Here is an 18,510-nt window from a genome sequence, read left to right on the forward strand (position 1 = left end):
CTTCCATGTCTGTAGCGTGTTCCGCAGGCAGGTGCTGGCAGCCCCAGGATGCAAGGTGGGGACAGAGGCCCAAAGCACACAGCCCCGGCGTGGGAGGGGGGAGACCCGTCCCAGCTCCCTCCATCTCACAGCCAAGGTGGGCGGGCAGAGCTGGCCTTGCTACAGCCCCCGAGGTGGCCCGGGGAGAGCACGAGGTGGCCCGGGGTGAGCACGGCGCAGATGCCCAGGAAGCAGCAGTGGGAGCCAGCCCGCCATCGGGGCGAATCTTGTCTTTCCCATGGGGGACCCGACGGCAGGCTCTGGGGGCAGGGCCCCCATCCTAGAGGGCTCCTGGGGGTGCCTGGGAGTCGATGTCAGGGGCAGGTGGTTGTCCTCTGGGCCCAGGGCCCCAGCTGGGACTGTTGGTACGCAGAAGGCCCTGCTGGGGGCAGCCGCAGCAAGGTGGGCAATTCAGGTGGGTCTGGGGGTCAGCCCATCGGGAGCAGCGGGGCCAGGAAAGGGCAGAGCCCTGTGGGCTGGGGTTGGCGAGTGTCAGGGCAGAGTGTGGCCGGCTGTGAACGGCCCTGACGGGCCCTGAGGGGAGTCTGCGGGCAGCAGGGGCCTGCAGGTCCAGGCCAGGGGGTGACCTGCTCGAGGAAGGTGTGTGGAGCTGGGCGTGGAGGCAGGAGGTGGGAGCAGGCCGGGCAGAGGCTGCTGGGGTGGGGGGCAGCTGTGAGGGAAGGGTGCCTGGGCTGAGGAGGAGATGGGACTGGGGTGGGGGCACCGTGCATCCCGGCTTCCCTGAAGGAAGGGCTGGTGACATCCCTCCTCAGCTGAGCCCCTGGGGGAAAGTGTGCGGGGAGTAGGGGAGTCGGGCTTGGAGCTTTGGATGCCCCCACAGGAGGGGCAGGGCCAGGCTCAGCTCTTAGAGCCCCTGGCCTCAGTTTCCGTGCTTTAAATAAGCCCAGGGCCTTGTCCCGGGGTCTGGCAGTTCCCTGGCGTGGACAGAGGTGAGAGAGGGCAGGGCCCTCCTCACAGCCTCCGGGGGGAGGGCATGTGGTGGCCCAGCTCGGACCTCCGGGTTAGGGCTTTGTCTCCCAAGGGGCACATGCAGGCTGGGGGCTGCCCTGTATTCTAGGACAGCAGGAGATTCAAACCACAGGCATTTCTTCTCCCTGGAAAAGGCGATTGGAAGTGCCTGGAGCATGGCCCCTCTGGGATGTCCAGGCTCCCGGCCTTCATCACTCACTCAGTGGAATTACCAGGCTTCTGACCTCTGGACAGAGCCAGAAACAGGAGCCCCTGTTTACAAAGCCCTCCCAGCTGGGATCTTAGGATGCTTGCCGGGCTGCAGGCAGGACAGGAATCAGGGTCCCCCATCTGAGGACACCGAGGCTGGGTGGGAAAGCAGCTAACATAGTGGCAGAGTGGACCCAACCCCAGGCTTCTTGTCCCGCAGGCCCTGGCTGCTCACCTGCCAGAGGCGCTGGAGGGAAGATCTCTGCAGGGTTCCTGTACCAGGCCTGGAACAGCAGGGGAATCAGCTTGTCAGTGTCCCCATTGGTGGGGATGTGGTTCCCTTGGCTAAGTTCATTGCTCAGAGGCAAAGGAACCAGTCTTGGGAGCCTTGATTTTGTTGACAAAATCTGTTCCGTGGTTTATATTAGCTTTGGCTCTGTCTGCGTGAAGTTTCCAAAAATGTAACTTTCCATAGATACACTTCCATAGACTTCCCTTCCCTTTGCTCACTCCACTGGTTTTCCTATGAGTGAAACCAGTCTTTTCTTGTTTTGCTTTAAGATTCATCAGGCCAGCTCCACTCAGGCCTCAGATCAGCCTTCCTCCCCCTGCCTTCCCACCCACCCTGCACTCTGTCCCCCTGACACTTGTGTTCCTGCTCTTGAGCAATTTTTAAACAAGGAAGAGATTAAAATCTTTCTCCTCTGCCCCTGGATACCTTTGGTGGCTGTGAGAGGGACAATGCTGTCACGAGGATGCAGCGGTGTAGATTGTGTCACTGTACAGGCTGTCCCACTCTCACCCCCACCCCATCATCTGATGACTTTCCTGGAGAAGAGACGACCGGCCTCCCCCTGCCTCTCCAAAGCCCCAGGAAAGGATGAAGTGGGGGTATCTCATTCCCTGCCCTCAGGAACTGGGAAGCTGTGACAGTAGGAGCCCATCTGGGAACATCAGGCCTTCCCACTGGACAGGCAGTGCTTAACAAATGAGCAGACAGGTCCTTGGGGGGGGAACTAGTGACAGCACCTCCATCTTCAGGCATTTTCATATCTGTTCCCCTCCTGTTTCACTCCTCCCCCCACCCAACCCCCAATACCCCCTCCCCCAAGAAATAAGAATGTGTAGAGGGAAGTTCAGTTGCAGGGCTGAGCAGTGCATGAGTTCCTGCACAAGATATTTTTCTGTAAGTCTCAGAGCCTGGGTTTCCACCTCGGTGTGGTGAGGAGTAGGGAGAGGGGGTCTGATCCCCATCAGTCCCTCTCTCTAGGCCATACAGGATTCTGTGAAACTTGGCAAGTTGGAGGGTCTGGGCAATAGGGGAGGGGAACAGATGGTGTTGGAGGAGTAAGGTGGAATACTGGGTGTTCCAGAGTCTGGGGCTTATCACAGACGTTTCAGCAGGGAAGTGACCTCATGAGAGTCCTTCCAGCAAACCCATTTGGTGGGGGCGGGGGACCGTGGGGACTAGAAGCAGGAGAGGAAGCCAGGGTGCTCCTGGGTGGGGGCACTGCATCAGGTGGAGGGTGGCAGTGGGGGTGGGAGGGCAGCATGGTGTTGGTAGAGGTGGGAGTAGGGGTGCTGAGGGCCGTATGATCCCTTATTTTCAGGCAGAGCCTCAAGAGTGAAATGGGTGCCATCAACAGAAGCAGGGAGGGCTAGGGTTCATTTGACCCGTGTTTATGACATTTTGGGGTTCTGGGAGGGGAGAGAGAGTTGGATGGCTGGCATTTCTTTGGCCTCCAGGTGGGCTGAGGGCTGGCCCCTGGGAGGGAGCCTTCCTAGTCCTCAGCCAGGATCAGCCTACAACTGTGGCAAGATAGCTTTGTTTCCTTGCTGCTCTCATTATATTCTAATATTGTGTAGCAAGCACTTTTCTATGTTAAGAATGGAGGGTATCATGGTTGATGTCTGGTCTTCACTTCTTTACAGTGTTTTCTCACCTTCATATCTGATGGGGGCACATTTTTAGCACTAAGTCTAGGTGCTGCCAAATAAAACTCAGATGACACATGGTTAGAGGCTGTATATTTTAATCATGGTGACCATTGGAAAGAATAAAGATGGAGGAAGAAAGGAAGAAAGAATGGAGGGAGGAGCCAAGAAAGGAGAAGAAAGATGGCTTTTGTCCCTTAAACACTTGGAGGAGTTCTGATCCACAGATCATTGGGGTTATGGCAGATCCCTCAGTTTATCTATTAAGGATGTTATGCCCCCATGTGACAACAGCATAAACACAGTTAAAACTCAGCCCACCCTCCACTAGCTTTAAGAATGTTAAAAATTTTTTTTTAAGATTTTATTTATTTATTTGAGAGAGAGAGTAAGAGAGCAAGCATGAGTAGGGGGTGAGGAGAGGGAGAGGAAGAAGCCGACTCTGCTGAGCAGGGAGCCCAACACAGGGCTCAATCCCAGGACCCCCAGATCATGACCTAAGTCACCCAGCTGCATAACTGACTGAGCCACCCAGGTGCCCCAAGAATGTTAAATTCTTGATACATTTTTAAAAATTTGAGATATGCATTATAAATCTGGGGTATTACATGAGATATCATAAACATATTTTTAAAAGATTTTATTTATTTATTCATGAGAGACACACAGAGAGAGAGAGGCGGAGACACAGACAGAGGGAGAAGCAGGCCCCATGCAGGGAGCCTGACATGGGATCCAGGGACTCCAGGATCATGCCCTGGGCTGCAGGCAGGCTCTGAACAGCAGAGCCACTCAGGGATCCCCTCATAAGCATTTTTGAATTTGAATTACTGTTTCAAATGAGCATAAACTTACCACCAAAAGAAAGAAAATAAAGATATTTTTTAACAGTTTTATCGAGGTGTAATTTATGTACCATCAATTCCACCCATTGTAAGTGTACAATTTAAGGATTTTATAAATTCCTTGAGTCCTGTAGCCCTCATGACCATCTAGTTTTATTTTATTTTAAAGATTTTTATTTGAGAGAGAGAGAGAGAGAGGGGATGAGTGAGTGGGGGGAGGGGCAGAGGGAGAAGGAGAGGCAGACTGGAGACTCAATCCCAGGACCCTAAGATTATGACCTGAGCCCAAGGCAGACACTTAACCGACTGAGCCACCCAGGCACCCGACAGTCTAGTTTTAGAACATTTCCATCACCCTACAAAGATAAGTGGTAGCTGGACTTTTCTGGCAAAATCCATAGGCAGACAAACGCACCTCCACCCGACCCTAAGTCAATTCCAGGCAAGGCAAATGTAAAGGCCATTTCAGTTATTCAGCTACCTCTCCTCCTCGCCCTGCAAATGTCTACACTTTTCCTTCCTCTTCCCATGTTTCCAGTAGTTGAGTCGTGGCTCATCCTGGCCCCTGGGCTCACCTTTTCCTTCCCTCTCTCCACCAGTGGCTGTGAGTAGCCACTCTGAGCTAGGACAGATGTTTTTTTTCTGGACTTTGAGAAAAGGTTATGAACTCTGAGACATGCCCCAGAGCCAACTGCAGCATGTGGATGCCTCCCATCCCATGTCCTTCTATCTCGGAATGGGAGGCTATTTCCTGACACCACAGTCTGATGTTATAAAGCTGGGCTTCCAGAATTGCTTTTCCATGGCACTCTGGGGGTCCCTGCCTGGCACGATTGGGTATTTCCCATGGGAGAACAGTTGACACTGTTCCAGAATAGATTGCTCCTGCATCTTCTCCATGGGTCTGTCTTTGCTTCCTCATCCAGTCTCTTCCCCATTTGGCTGGTATAGGTGGTCAGGGATCCTTAGGGTACTATTGGTCCTGGTGGACTTGCCCTTTGTGGTCTTCTTAAGCCACGGGAAAGCCCTCTTCCTTTTTCTGCTGGAGAGGGTATGGATTTTTGTCTGCTTTTTCACTGATGTGTTCCAAGGGCCTTGAACAGTACCTGAACCATAGTAGCATTAATCAAATTTATTGAACCAAGAAGAATTGGATTCTGAAGAGGGGTGGAAGTATTCTCAAAGCCCCTTGTGGGGATAGGTCCCATCTGATCTATTTTAAGCTTTTTTTTCCTTTTGATTTTTATTTTTTTATTTTTATTTTTTATTTTTTTAATTTATTTATGACAGTCACACACACACACAGAGAGAGAGGCAGAGACACAGGCAGAGGGAGAAGCAGGCTCCATGCACCGGGAGCCTGATGTGGGATTTGATCCCGGGTCTCCAGGATCGCGCCCTGGGCCAAAGGCAGGCACCAAACCGCTGCACCACCCAGAGATCCCTCCTTTTGATTTTTAAAAAGATTTTATTTATTTATTCATGAGAGACATAGAGGCAGAGACCTAGGGAGAAGCAGGCTCCCCACGGGGACCCTGATGTAGGACTCCATCCCAGGATCCCCGGGGTCATGATCTGAGCCAAAGGCAGATATGCTCAACCACTGAGCCACCCAGGTGTCTCTATCCTAAGCTCCTTTATAGACATTTGGGTTTCATTTTTCCAAGGACCCTTGGTTAATGGGCTATCTTGGCAGGAGCTCGTCTGCCCTTCCACAGAACTCCCCACAAACCTATCCATGTTCCTCTGCTCAGGCCAGTCATTGGTGCTGTTTAGCTGGGTCAGTTCGCCCAACTGGGCCCATTATAACCCCAACTCAGCCAGCCCACCCTGAGCCATTTGGACAGCTGCTTCAACCATCACTAGGCTGCCTTTGGGGGTTGTGATCTCTCAACTCCTCTGGCCTAGCCATCCACCACACGGTCTCTCTAGTTCCCCTCTCTCCAGAGTCCTGAAAGGGGGGGGGGGGGGGTCACTTTGAGCACACAGCCTTCAGGTCTCTTTCCCCACTGGGATTCTGGTCTTCACCCTAGTTTGTAGCCAGCTTGATTTCTGGCCTCACTGAAGCCCTTCTCATTCCTGGTAGTGGGCCCTTGTGCCTTTCCCTTCCGTGTGGGAAGATGCTATCACCTATCCCCATCCTCTGTTAGAGGGATGCTGCATTATCGGCCCTGCAGAAGGGACGCCGCATTGTTGTCCCCTTCCTGACGGATCCATTCTAGAGGAGCCATGGCCGTTCTGGGTACATTGGCTGGGTTAATAGGCCCCCAGGCCTGCAGGCCCAGAGACCACCACTCCCTTGAGCCTGCTCCTGACTGCTCAGGGCCCGCAGCCTGGCCCGCAGCCTGGCCCGCAGGCGATGGGGGCGTGGCGAGCGCTGGGGGCGGGGCTGCGAGCCGAGTCGGGTTGTGGGCGGGCTTAGGGGCGGGGCTGAGAAGCGGATGTCGACGGGCCGAGGGCCGCTAGCCGGGCTGGGGGCGGGGCCAGGAGCCGGGCTGGGGGCGGGGCCTGATCGGGGTGTGGCCGAGGGCGGAGTCTGTCCCGAGGAGCGCCGAGGCTGGCGCGGGGATGGGGCGGGCCCGACGTGCCGAGGGTGGTAGAGTCGGGCCGGGGCGGCGCGGGGGGCGGGGCCTGGCCGCGGCGGGGCTCGGGGCGGGCGGCGGCGGAACTAGGCGAGCCCGGGGGCCGAGCAGAGGCCCGCGGACTCCCTGGCCGAGGGCGGGGCGGGAGGCCGGCGGGGGCGGGGCGGGCCGGGGCCGGGGCCGGGCCGGGGCGGGGCGGGCGGGCGGGGCGGGGCGGGGCCGGGGCGGCAGTCGGCGGCGCCCCTTCTTCAGGTGTTGCGGCGGTTCCACGTCGCCAGGCGGTCCGCGGCTTCGGCGCGCTCGGGCTGCTCTCGGCGTGTGGCGCGCCGGCCCTTCGGCTCCCGCGCGGCCATGGCGGGCCCAGGCCCGGGCCCGGGGGACCCGGACGAGCAGTACGATTTCCTGTTCAAGCTGGTGCTGGTGGGCGACGCGAGCGTGGGCAAGACGTGCGTGGTGCAGCGCTTCAAGACCGGCGCCTTCTCGGAGCGCCAGGGCAGCACCATCGGCGTCGACTTCACCATGAAGACGCTGGAGATCCAGGGCAAGCGGGTCAAGGTGGGAGGCCCGGCCCGGAGTCGCGGCGCGGGGGCGGCCGGCGCTCGGGCTGCTCCGACGGGCCCCGCGGTCCGCCGGCGCCCCCAGAAGGCGCTCCCTCCGCGGGGCGGGGGCTGCGGGAGCCCAGGGCCGCAGCGGGCGCCCCGGATGGCCCTCGGCTTTCTGGCAGATCCCTTCCGCTGCCGCGTCCCCTTCCTCCTGTGGGAGCAGGCCTGGGCTTGGGGTCGGGGTCGGGGTCGGGGTCCGGGTCAGTCCTCGGGCGCCGGCCTCGGGGGCGTGTGTGTGCTGGGGGTCACGGGGGTCCTGCGGGGGAGCAGGCCCGACCCCCCCGAGCCCCCCGAGCCCCCCGCCGCGGGCACTTGCTCCAAAATAACTCGGCCGGTGGAAGGCAGCAGAGCGCCTCCGAGTGCGGGGACCGAAGGGCGCCGGGCGGCCTGCCTGCCCCTCCCGCCGCGTTCCGAGCGCCCAGCGCGGCGGCCCTGGCGGGGAACCGGCCGCAGAGGCACCGTCCCCTCCCGCGACTGCGGGCATCAGGAAGTAGTTGCTCCTAGGACCCGAGGGCCAAACTTTTTGTCAGAGTTTCCGGCCTGGCCACGCCTCCCCGCAGCCTCTTTGTGGACTTGGCGGTGGAACTTCACTCGACGAGGGCCGGCGCTGGGTCCCCTCCCCCAGCTGGAGTTTGATAGAAACCGGAGAGTTCGCAGATACCGGAAGGTGGGGGAGAGGACCGACCTTTGCAACGGCTCTGAATAGAAACAGCAGGATGTAGTTGCCACCATGTCCTGGCAATGGTTTGATGAATAATATTTATGATTAATGAATCAGAGTCTCTTAACCTGGCCACCAGCCCTCCCTCATAAGAGTCCGGAGACCGTGGCCAGGACGGAGCATTGTTTTTGCTCAATATCTTTACTCAACTGAGCTGTGCAGAAATCTTTTCCATTCTTTCATGGTTTTGAGTTCACGTATCTGCAGGACAGCTCCTGAGAGCACTGAGCAGGGGCAGCACAGGGCAAGTGTTATCTCCTGTTATCTCTGTGTTTTCTAGAAGTTGAGCCAGGTATTGGAGTCCCTGGAGATGTGATGCTTTGGGTCCCTGGGCTGCTGTAGCCGTGCTCATGCTTGGCTTTTGCACGGTCTTTAGCTCTTTGTTTCTGCAAAATTGGGATAATTTCTGGGTGTTGCCTACTCCTGTCCCTCCATGGAGAAACAGTACGCCAACAAACTTTACGCGGCCACAGTGCCTCTAGGGTTGATGTGCCAGGGGAAGCAGAAACTCCCTGCCTGAAGGGTTTATTTGTTTTGTTTTAATAATATTTTGGGTTTCTGTATGCTTCTTTTGGTTTCCTTAGGATAGAAAGATAGGAGCAAGGTGTGGCAGGCAGCTTTGAGTCATTATTTGGGACCACCCCTTTGGAACAGGTGGCGAGGGAAGGGCTGGAGGATGAGTGGAGTGTGTCTGTGGATGACTTTGTGCCCTGTGATGATGCCAGCAGCCACAGGGAAAGTGGAGTGCCTAAAATATAGGCATAAATAGCAGTGGCTGCTTCTGCAAGCTGTGGGCCGGTCTTCTCTTGCACCCGTGTGTTTGTGGCGGCTGGGTGCTGACGGTGGTCAAGGAGGGGGCAGGGTGTTCCTGTTTACCTGGCGAGATAACAGCCTGTGCCCCAGTGGAGCCCAGGGTGTACTGTGTACCCGAGCATGGGTTATGCAACACAGGGCAGGCAGTTCACGATTTCTTTTCCTTATGGGCACCTCCACATTGTTCTTAGGACACAGCTGGGTGGGATTGGGATCAGGACACTGAAGGGATGGTAAAACCCCTCCACATAATGGCTTCCCCTTTTGAGAGTCTGTTGTGTGACAGCTGATTTACAGATGTGTTCTTACTAACCCCGTCTGGCATAGGACAGGGTGGCTCTGGCACCCACAGCAAGTAACTGACAGAGCTGGGCATTTTTCTTCCAGTTTTTCTGACTCTATAGGGTTGAGGTCTTTCCCCTGTGCCAGACTGCTTCTTAGAATCTGATTGGAGTGGAAGAATTTTTGGCGATTATCTACGTCTTCATTTTGTAGTCAGAGAAACCTGAGGCCCAGGGTGCTAAAGAGGCATTGAATTGAAACTGAGCAGCAGTGGGTGGGGGACAGTCCTTCAAGGGGCAGTTTGGGGGCTCTACTGACTCAGCAGGAGCAAGTCACTTTTGCTTTCCTCAGAGGTGTCTTCATAAACATCAGGTTCATGAAAGTTTAACTTACACTCCTTTAACTTCACCCACTTTTGGTGTACTGTTGTGTGAATTTTGACGAAACGTATACAGCCCCATAATCACCTCCACAATCACAGTATAGAATACTTCCAGCAACACAGAAAGTTCCCTCGTGTCCCTTTGTGTCAGTGTGCTCCCTTCACCCCAACCCCTGGCAATCACTGATCTGTTTTCTGTCCCTATAGCTTCAGCAGTGTGATTTTAACTGGAACCTTTGATGAACCAGATTTTATTGTTATTGTTCCTGCAGAAAGTGTGCCCACATCAGGGATTTAATTTAAAACCTTTCCAGAGGCTGCCTGGGGTCCAGCAGGCATCCGGTGTCATATCCCAAACCTCCTCCCTGTACTTTTTTGTTAGACCTTGAAGCACCCAGACATAGATCACCTGGTGTTTTTCCAGCTCCTCTGAGCTCCAGGGTGTGGGGGTATCCCCTGAGGGGTGGGGGGTGGGAGCTGGGAAAGCCAAGAGGCCACAAGGTGGGAAGGGCCTTAACTAGCTTCTCACCTAGACAGAGCAAAACTACTTGTATCCAGTTTGGTATTGAGGTTCCACTTGTTTTCATTTGACTGCTAAAAAAATTAAGAAGTTGCAACTTTACAGATCTAATTAAACCTTTTTATTTCTATAGTCACTTCCCGTTGCAACCAGAATGACATCCAGACTGCTCACCTGAAGAGGTGGGCCCCTGTCTGCCTTGGCTGGTTTAGCTCCTTCCCTCTGCCCCTCACTGAGTGCTTTCTGGCCTCACTGGCCTTCTCTCTCCTTCAGACAGGCCTGCCTTGGGCTCTTTATCCCCTTGCTTGTCATACTGTGTCCCTACATCCCCCTGCTGCCTCATCATTTGGCTCCCACTGCAAATGCCTCCTTTTCAGAGAGACGCCTTCCCTGCCCTTCTGGACCTTCTGTTCCATTACAGGGTAAGGTCAGGGATAAGTTCATAGCACTTATCAGGACTTAAAATGACCTCATGTGACAGTCTCCTCCTGTACAAGGCCTGTCAGCTCCTTGAAAGTGCAGGGATCCATTCTCCTTTGTGGGCCTGCGAGTCCCCGCACCTACAACAGTGTTAGATGCGTGGTGTGGGGTACATGTCTGCGAGTTGATTCTTATTAATAGGGGGGAAGCTGAGGCCAAAATAAATGAAGTAACTAGCATGCAGAAGGCCACACACAAGTCAATGGTAAAACTGGGACTTGAACTCAGGGTCTGCCTGGGTCGTAAGCCCAGTGCTCATTTTTACACTTGACCACCCGTCTGAGTCTCTCTGAGTTCATAGTGATGACTCTTGAGAGTCTGCAAGTTAATGAATCTAGTAAAAAAATGTGGTTGCAGCCACCACGCTTGAGAAACAGTGTGGACTTGGGCATTTTATAGATTTTTCAGTAGTAAGAGTTGAAGCCTTCACGAGTTTCAGGATGTTTTTCCACTGCCAGAACATCTAGCCAGCCCTGAACAGCTCACATAGCCCGCTGTGCTGGTTAGTAGAGTTCTGTATGGGGTGCTGGGTTCCTGTGCCCTTCCCCATGTGGATTCACGCAGCTCTAGCTATGTGGGGTTGCATCTTTCAAACTGTGGAGTTTCCAAAAGAGAACACTGGCTTAGGAGTATGAAGGTCAGGGGCAGCAGGGTGGCTCAGTGGTTTTGCGCCTGCCTTCGGCTCAAGTCGTGATCCCAGGGTCCTGGGATCAAGTCCCCCATCAGACTCCCCGCAGGGAACCTGCTTCTCCCTCTGCCTGGGTCTCTTTAAAAAAATTTTTTTTTTTTTTTTAAAAGGAGCGTGAAGGTCTGAGTCTTACTTCCAACTCTACCACAACTGTGGCCAATTCCTTTTTTTCTTAAAGATTTTATTTATTTATTTATTCATGAAAGACAGAGAGGGAGAGGCAGACACGGGCAGAGGGAAAAGCAGGCTTCATGCAGGGAGCCCAATGTGGGACTCAATCCTAGGACTCCAGGATCATGACCTGAGCCAAAGGCAGACGCCCAGCTGCTGAGCCACCCAGGTGTCCCTCCTTTTTCTTTCTTAGAGCCCATGGCTTCCTCATCTGTGAGTTGGAACTAATGATCTTTGCCTGCTTCTTAGGATTGTTGGAAAACTCTAGACATGGTTAAAATAGTGTAAAAATTCCCTTTATATATTTTTGAATAGATAATCCATCTACATGGTCCAGAATTTCGAAATTTCAAGGGCACACAGTTAAAAAAAAAACAAACCCAAAAACCTCCCTTCCACCTTTGTCTCCCAACCCTACAGTGCCCTCTAAGAAGAGGCAGTCAGTGTTACTGGATTCTGGTCTATCCTGAAAGTGCTATTGCGAATAAGGCCAAGGAATTACAAATATGAGGACTTAAATTATTACTGCTGTTGTTACCATTCTCCTCTGTAGATCAGACAGGTGATGTCTTAACTCCCCTCTCCCCTACCCTTTGCTTCCTCCCTGCCATCCTCATCCTCAGTGTCCCCCAGGAATCTTAGCTGGTTCTAAATCCTTAAAACACTCTGAGAGCTCTTCTACTCTGTCTTATCTGGGGCAGCACAAAGGCCTGTTATGTAAACTCGTTTTGCAGATCACTGGGGACACAGGCCTCAAGTCCACACACACAAGTTAGTCTTGTCGAATTGTATCCCCTTTATTCAGCTCTCTATCGGGTTCACTCTCCCCTTGTTGGGATGTTGCCGTATCTCTCCTTCACAGAGGTAAGGTTTATGCCCTTGGGCCTTGGCTCTCTAGCTGCCCTGGGCCCTGCAAGTCACCTTTGTTTTTGTAGCTGCTCCTGGCACTTCCAAAAGAGGGGGCAGGGGCAGGGAAATAAGAACCGTCTTCTTTTTCGAGTTTACATCCTCTGGGCGTCCAAGTCAGAGGTCTGATTTTGCTCTTTGGATCGGGTGCTTTTCTGATTTGGATCATATTGGTTTGACTTTTTCAGTTTTGATCAGAAAGAGCAAAAGGACTGTTAAATAAGAAAGAAGTTCTGGGTCATGCTGGTTGTCTGAAGAAATCTGTTCTTGAGGCCAATGATGGCCATCCCCGTTGCAAGATAAACCTTGCCTCCCGAGGTTTCTGACAGTCCTGGGATAGCACATTTCATGGAAAGACAGTGGAAGGAGGGCCAGTGTTAGACCCCCACCGCGGCACCACCTTTAAATCTTGGCTTTGCCTTCTAGTGTTCTGGGCATGTGACGTCACCACTTTTGATCTGCTTCACTTGCAAACCTCTTAGCTTTAGGGACCTGGCCCATTGCAGATCATCAGTAAACAGGGGGCCGTCATTGGTGCGGCAATCACCTGAGAGAGAGAAAGTGTGGCTTGAGGAGTCCAGAAGCTTGGCTTCTCGGCCTGGGTGCTCAGCTGACCTTGTGCAAGTCACTTCACTGACCTGTTACTCTATCAGTGAGCTACAGAAGGAATCCCTGTCTCACCTACCCACATAGGATTTGCTCATGGGGATGAGAAGGATCTCCATCTTACAGAGCAAAACATCAAGGCTTGTGGGTGGCAGATCTGAAAAGAACTTATCCTTCAGGCTCCTGGTCTGGTGCTTACCCTCACGGCTGTGCTATGCCCTCTTCCACTGGGAGAACACGCACAAGCACCACATATGCATGGAAAGGTTTGGGATGAGTTTAATATCTGGGCTGTCATAGATCACTTGCATTTTACTTTTTTGTGTGTTTTGATTAGCAGTACGATAACAGCATCTTAATGCCAGGTGCTTGTTAAACAAACAAATCCTGATTAATTCAGATGAATTGGGTGAATTGGTGCGTATGGCTAGTGTGTACAAAAGAAAAAACCCATCTTTAGAATGGCTTACAAAATGCTGTTCTCTTGAACATGTTGCAACAGAACTTGAGCAAGTGCTGTTAGAGAGAGGATCTCTCCAACCTGCTGTGATAAATTAATCAGCAAGGATCAATTCTCTCTTCTTTTTTTTTTAAGATTTTATTCATTTATTCATGAGAGACACACAGAGAGAGGCAGAGACACAGGCAGAGGGAGAAGCTGGCTCCATGCAGGGAGCCCAATGTGGGGCTCCATCCCAGGACCTCAGGGTCATGCCCTGAGCCGAAGGCAGATGCTCAACCACTGAGCCACCCAGGCGTCCCAAGGACCATTTCTCATTAATAGCTCCCATATCTATATACCGTGACACACATGGACTCCTCTGATCTTACTTGTACTCCTTTGTCTTATAAGCTTCCCTTTCTTGTGCTGGGAAAAGAGGAACTTAGTCCTAGATGAGGTGTGTTAGCATTGTGGGTTCTTCGAGGTTTTTGCACCTGTTCATCAGTGTTTGAGGTGACACTGTCCCAAATCTGGAGCGTGATAAGGAGTAATGTGGCTGATTTGTAAACAGTAGTGACCTAGAACCTAATGTGTCCATGAGCGCTGCCTCTTTCAAAGTAGTCTCCTTGAGAAATTGTGTGCGCATTTCCCAAATGTTTGATCAGCTGTTGACGATCCTTATTCACATTCTTTGGGACCTACAGCTCTTCCTTCTGGCAGGTCTTTCTGGGGTGTATTTGAGAGCATTCCATAGAGGTAGCGGTTCTTCTGTTCTTTGGTCCAAAGTGAGGTCTTACCTATAAAGCCACAATTCTGGTGCCAGGGGTGCTTGCCTGAGGGCCCTGACAGCAATTGCAGTGTGTGTTGGGCAGGGACAGGTCATTGGAATGTGTCACCTCTTGAGGCGACTGCTTTTAAGAGGATGCTGTTCATCTTGCTTGATATGAGAGGCCTAAAAGGTTGGCTTCCAGCTCATGGCTCATGGGTAGGTTAGGTTAGCTGATGCTGGTGGTGTGGGACCATTTCATCACTGAAGAATTCCATCACTCACTGAAAAAAATAAGTCTTACAATTTCAAGTCAGGTAATTCCCACTCCTGGCATTTTGATGCCTGAGAAGGGTAAAAATTAGGTATTTTTTTTAAAAGATTTATTTATTTATTTATTCATGAGAAACACACACAGAGAGAGAGAGAGAGAGAGAGAGAGAGGCGCAGAGACACAGGCAGAGGGAGAAGCAGGCTCCATGCAAGGAGCCTGATGTGGGACTCGATCCTGGGTCTCCAGGATCACACCCTGGGCTGCAGGTGGCGCTAAACCACTGCGCCACCGGGGCTGCCCAAAAATTAGGTATTTTTAAAATTAAAAATATTCTGAAATGCCTGGGTGGCTTATTCAGTTAAGCTTCCAACTCTTGATTTTGGCACAGGTCATGATCTTGGGGTCATGAGATTGAGCCCCAAGTTGTTGGGGTCCATACTCAGTGTGGAGTCTGCTTGAGATTCTCTCCTTCCCTCTCCTTCTGCCTCCTGCTCACATGCTCTGTTTCTCAAATAAATAAATAAAAATCTAAAAAAAATTTTTTAAAAATCTGTTTACATTTTCCAGTGAAAAACTTCAATTTTTTTCTTGATTTAACTTGTTTTTTATTCTTGGATTTTAGCTCTTTCATGGGTATATAAATAATGGATGATTTCGTGATGAAAAGAATGGGTCATAGCTGTCAGAATAAACTTCAGTTTGCTAGCTACAAATTGTGAATATCTGCCATGTTTACATTATAGATAATTACATGGAGAAAGATCAGTTTTATAAAAACATGAAAATTCTTTGAAATATATAGAAAAAATCTGTTTTATTATTGAAATCACAAGGGTAGGGCAGCCTGGGTGGCTCAACGGTTTGGCGCTGCCTTCAGCCCAGGGCATAATCCTGGGGACCCGGGATCGAGTCCCACGTCGGGCTCCCTGCATGGAGCCTGCTTCTCCCTCTGCCTGTGTCTCTGCCTCTCTCTTCTCTCTCTGTCTGTCTCTGAATAAATAAATAAAATCTTAAAAAAAAAAAATCACAAGGTAAATACCTCAGTGTAAACTTCAATTCTCGAGTTTTCTTTTTTGGTTATTTCCCCCAAAATAAGCCCTTGGAAAGTATTGACTGAATCAACTAGCAAGTAGTGAGACAGAGGGAGGGAAAGCCTTCTAAGCAGGAAAGGGTATGAGTGAAGCTCTGCTTGAAGGCTGGAGTTCATGCACGAGCTGAAGGTCTCCTGGCCAGGGAGGAGAGAGAAATGTTGGGTGAATACATGAGATCTTATGGGAACTCAGTGTTGTTTTGTTTGATTTTATGACTTTTATTTTTAATTTTATGACTTTTGAGAAATAGTATCACCATAGCACAAGTTGATGGGGAAATTTTTACAGGCTCATTTGCTGAAAAGCCTAATCTCTTAAAACTAACTGGCAAAGTTTGGTTAATTTGATGTGAAATGGTCATGGTTGGTATTTTCAAGTCTAGCATGAAAAACTCATCAAGTATTAAAATACTCTCCAAGCTATAGAATTCCAGCTGGATTCTTCTCTTTACTACTCAGGGGTTCCCCTGCCTCTGAGCAGCAGTATGGTTATGGATGAAGGCCATAGAGTCTTAAGATGCTTTGGGGCAGTTTGCTCTCCATGTGTATATGTGTATGAATACACAACAGATTATTGTTTTACCTCACATGAGGTGGCCTCACTTGACCCTCTTTTTTTTCTTTTAGATTTTATTGACTTATTAGAGAGAGAGAGAGAGAGAGAGAGCGCGCGCGAGTACCAGTGGGGGGAGGGGCAGAGGGAGAAGAGAATCCCAAGCAAACTCTGCGCTGAGCACAGAGCCTGACGTGGGGCTCGATCCCACGACCCCAAGATCATGACCTGAGCTGAAGTTAAGAGTCTGATGCTCAACTGACTGCCACCCAGATTCTCCCTTACTTGCCTATCTTGTCTAAAGTAACACTCTATCAAGTTCCTTGAAAAAAAAATCTTTATTGAGATATATAATTCATATGCCATAGAAACCCCCTATTTAAAGTGTTCAGTTCAGTGTGGTCATGTTGTTTACTCACAGAGTTGTATAGCCATCACCACAATCAGTTTTTATATATTTTCATTACCTCAAAAGAACCCCCCTACCCCTGAGCAGTCATTCTCATTCCTGCTTCCCCAGCACCCACTTGTCTACTTTCTGTCTCTATAGAGTTGCCTGTTCTGGACACTCCGTATAAATGGAATCCTGCAATATTGCAGGCTTTCCTGTGTCTGGCTTCTTTTTGTTTTTGAGGTCTGAGTTACTTTATAATCCTTATTCACCTTGCTTTTTCTTCCTAGCACTTACTGCCATCCTCTACACCTCACTGACCTGTTTATTCCCAGGCCTGGGAGGAAATGTGAGCTCTGCTGTGTGCCTGCATTTAGCACTGCACCTTCTCTGTTGTTGCAGGAACTGGATTCAGTGACTGGCTTTTTCCATGTCACAAAGTATGTCTTGGCTTCTGTTGGATCTCTCTCCTATGCCACCCTCTTAGTAATTTGGAAGTGTGTATATCCTATATATATTTATCTTGTTAAATGTTAAACATGTACTCAAATTTATATTTTTCTACCTGTGGTCTAGAATTAGTATCTATTTCTTTGACCCTAAGAGAACAAGAACCCTGGCACACCTTTTTTCCCCCTCATTGCCCCCTCCTCATTGCCTCCTCACCCCCAATTTCCACATTGAAATCATCCAGGGTTCTAGTGCCAGACCATTATTGATTTTTTTTTGACATTATGGCACCAGCAGTTATTTTGATAACTATTGGATTTTAATTCCAAGTTTTATTTATTGATTTTTGGCTTACTGTTTATAACTTTAGTTCATTTTCATTTTGCCTGAATTGTTCCTCAAGTGTTTCTTTCAGAAAGAATCTCTAAGTGACTCTTAAAATCAAGTGACCCTTGATTTCTGATGTTCTGAAATCTTACCATTGTATTGTATATCTAGGTTGTGGGATATTTTTTTCATTCACCCTGCTCTGAACTCAGTAGGTATAATCAGAGTGAAAATTCCTGTATTTCTAAAGGTCTTAAGGAATTTTTTTTTTAAAGATTTATTTATTTTAGAGAGAGAGCAAGCAAGCATGGGTAGAGGGAAGCAGAGGGAGAGGGTGAGAGACACCCAAACTCCACCCTAAGCATGGAGCCCAACGTGGGGCTCGATCTCAGGACCCTGAGGTCATGGCCTGAGCCATAACCAAGAGTCGGATGCTTAACCAACTGCACCACCCAGGCACCTCTGAAGGTCTAAGGAGTTTTTTAAAGATGTCTTTGATTAGCTCTCGTTTTTCCCTCTGGAACTTGCATGGGACAGGAGCTGGAACTTAGGATCTGTTCTCCATATCTCTTATCTTCTCCATCTTAATAGTGTGGTGCTCTATTGTGTTGTGTTCTGGACAAACCCTGGGCTTCACCCTCCAGCACACTGATTTCCTTTTCAACTGTGTCCTTTTTTTTTTTTTTTTTTTTTTTTTAAGATTTATTTATTTTAGAGAGAGAAAGAGCATGAGCAGGAAGGACAGAGGGAGAGGAGGAGAGAATCTCAAGCAGACTCCATGCTGAGCACAGAGCCCACACTGGGCTTGATCCCGAGATGGTGACCTGAGCTGAAATCAAGAGTTGGACACTTCAACTGACTTTCACCACCCAGGTGTCCCTCAGTTGTGTCTGTTCTGATCATTTATTCCAGCTCTTGTTGTCTTTATTTTGACAATTACAGATTTGGTTTCCAAGATCTACAGTTGGTTCTTTTTCATATTAGTAATATTGTCATCCTGCAGATAGTATTAATACTCTTTATTTTTCCTGACTTTTTATTATGAAAACTTTCAAGCATACAGAAGTGTTGAAAGAAGAGCCCAGTAAACTGTGCTAGGTGGACAAATCTGTCCTCCACCTAGATTCAACAGTTCTTCCTGTTTTGCTCTATTTGCTTTATTCTTCTGTATATGTAATGCCCATTTTTTAAAGTTGCAGATAACATGATACATCACCCCATACCATAACGTAATCTTTTAAGAATAGGCATGATATATATATATATACTTTCTTTTTTAATTCCAGGGTAGTTAACATACAGTGTTCTACTAGTTTCACATGTACAGTATAACGATTCAACAGTTCTATATGTTGCTCAGTGCTCTTCATGACAAGTGTACTCTTAACCCCCTTTATCTATTTCACCCATCCCCCCTCCCATCTCAGGCAGCCACCAGTTTATTTTCTGTATTTAAAAGGCTGTTT

General features: G+C 50.2%; 1 protein-coding gene across 6 annotated transcripts in view; it reads left to right on the forward strand.

The window, feature by feature from the left end:
* Positions 1 to 6,855: 6,855 nt before the first annotated feature.
* RAB43 (RAB43, member RAS oncogene family) overlaps positions 6,856 to 18,510 on the forward strand; it is a 39,459-nt gene continuing 27,804 nt past the window's right edge. For 2 of the 6 annotated variants that reach the window (XM_038565489.1, XM_038565490.1), the window contains exon 1: positions 6,856 to 7,135. In XM_038565489.1, the coding sequence (XP_038421417.1) occupies positions 6,932 to 7,135 (204 nt within the window). In that variant the 5' untranslated portion in view covers positions 6,856 to 6,931. Of the gene's footprint in view, positions 7,136 to 7,694; positions 7,850 to 7,923; positions 8,148 to 18,510 lie in introns of those variants that run through there. The other 4 variants (XM_038565494.1, XM_038565492.1, XM_038565493.1 and 1 more) reach the window with 4 other exon arrangements.

Source organism: Canis lupus, chromosome 20, assembly GCF_011100685.1.
Source record: "Canis lupus familiaris isolate Mischka breed German Shepherd chromosome 20, alternate assembly UU_Cfam_GSD_1.0, whole genome shotgun sequence".
Lineage (NCBI taxonomy): Eukaryota > Metazoa > Chordata > Mammalia > Carnivora > Canidae > Canis > Canis lupus.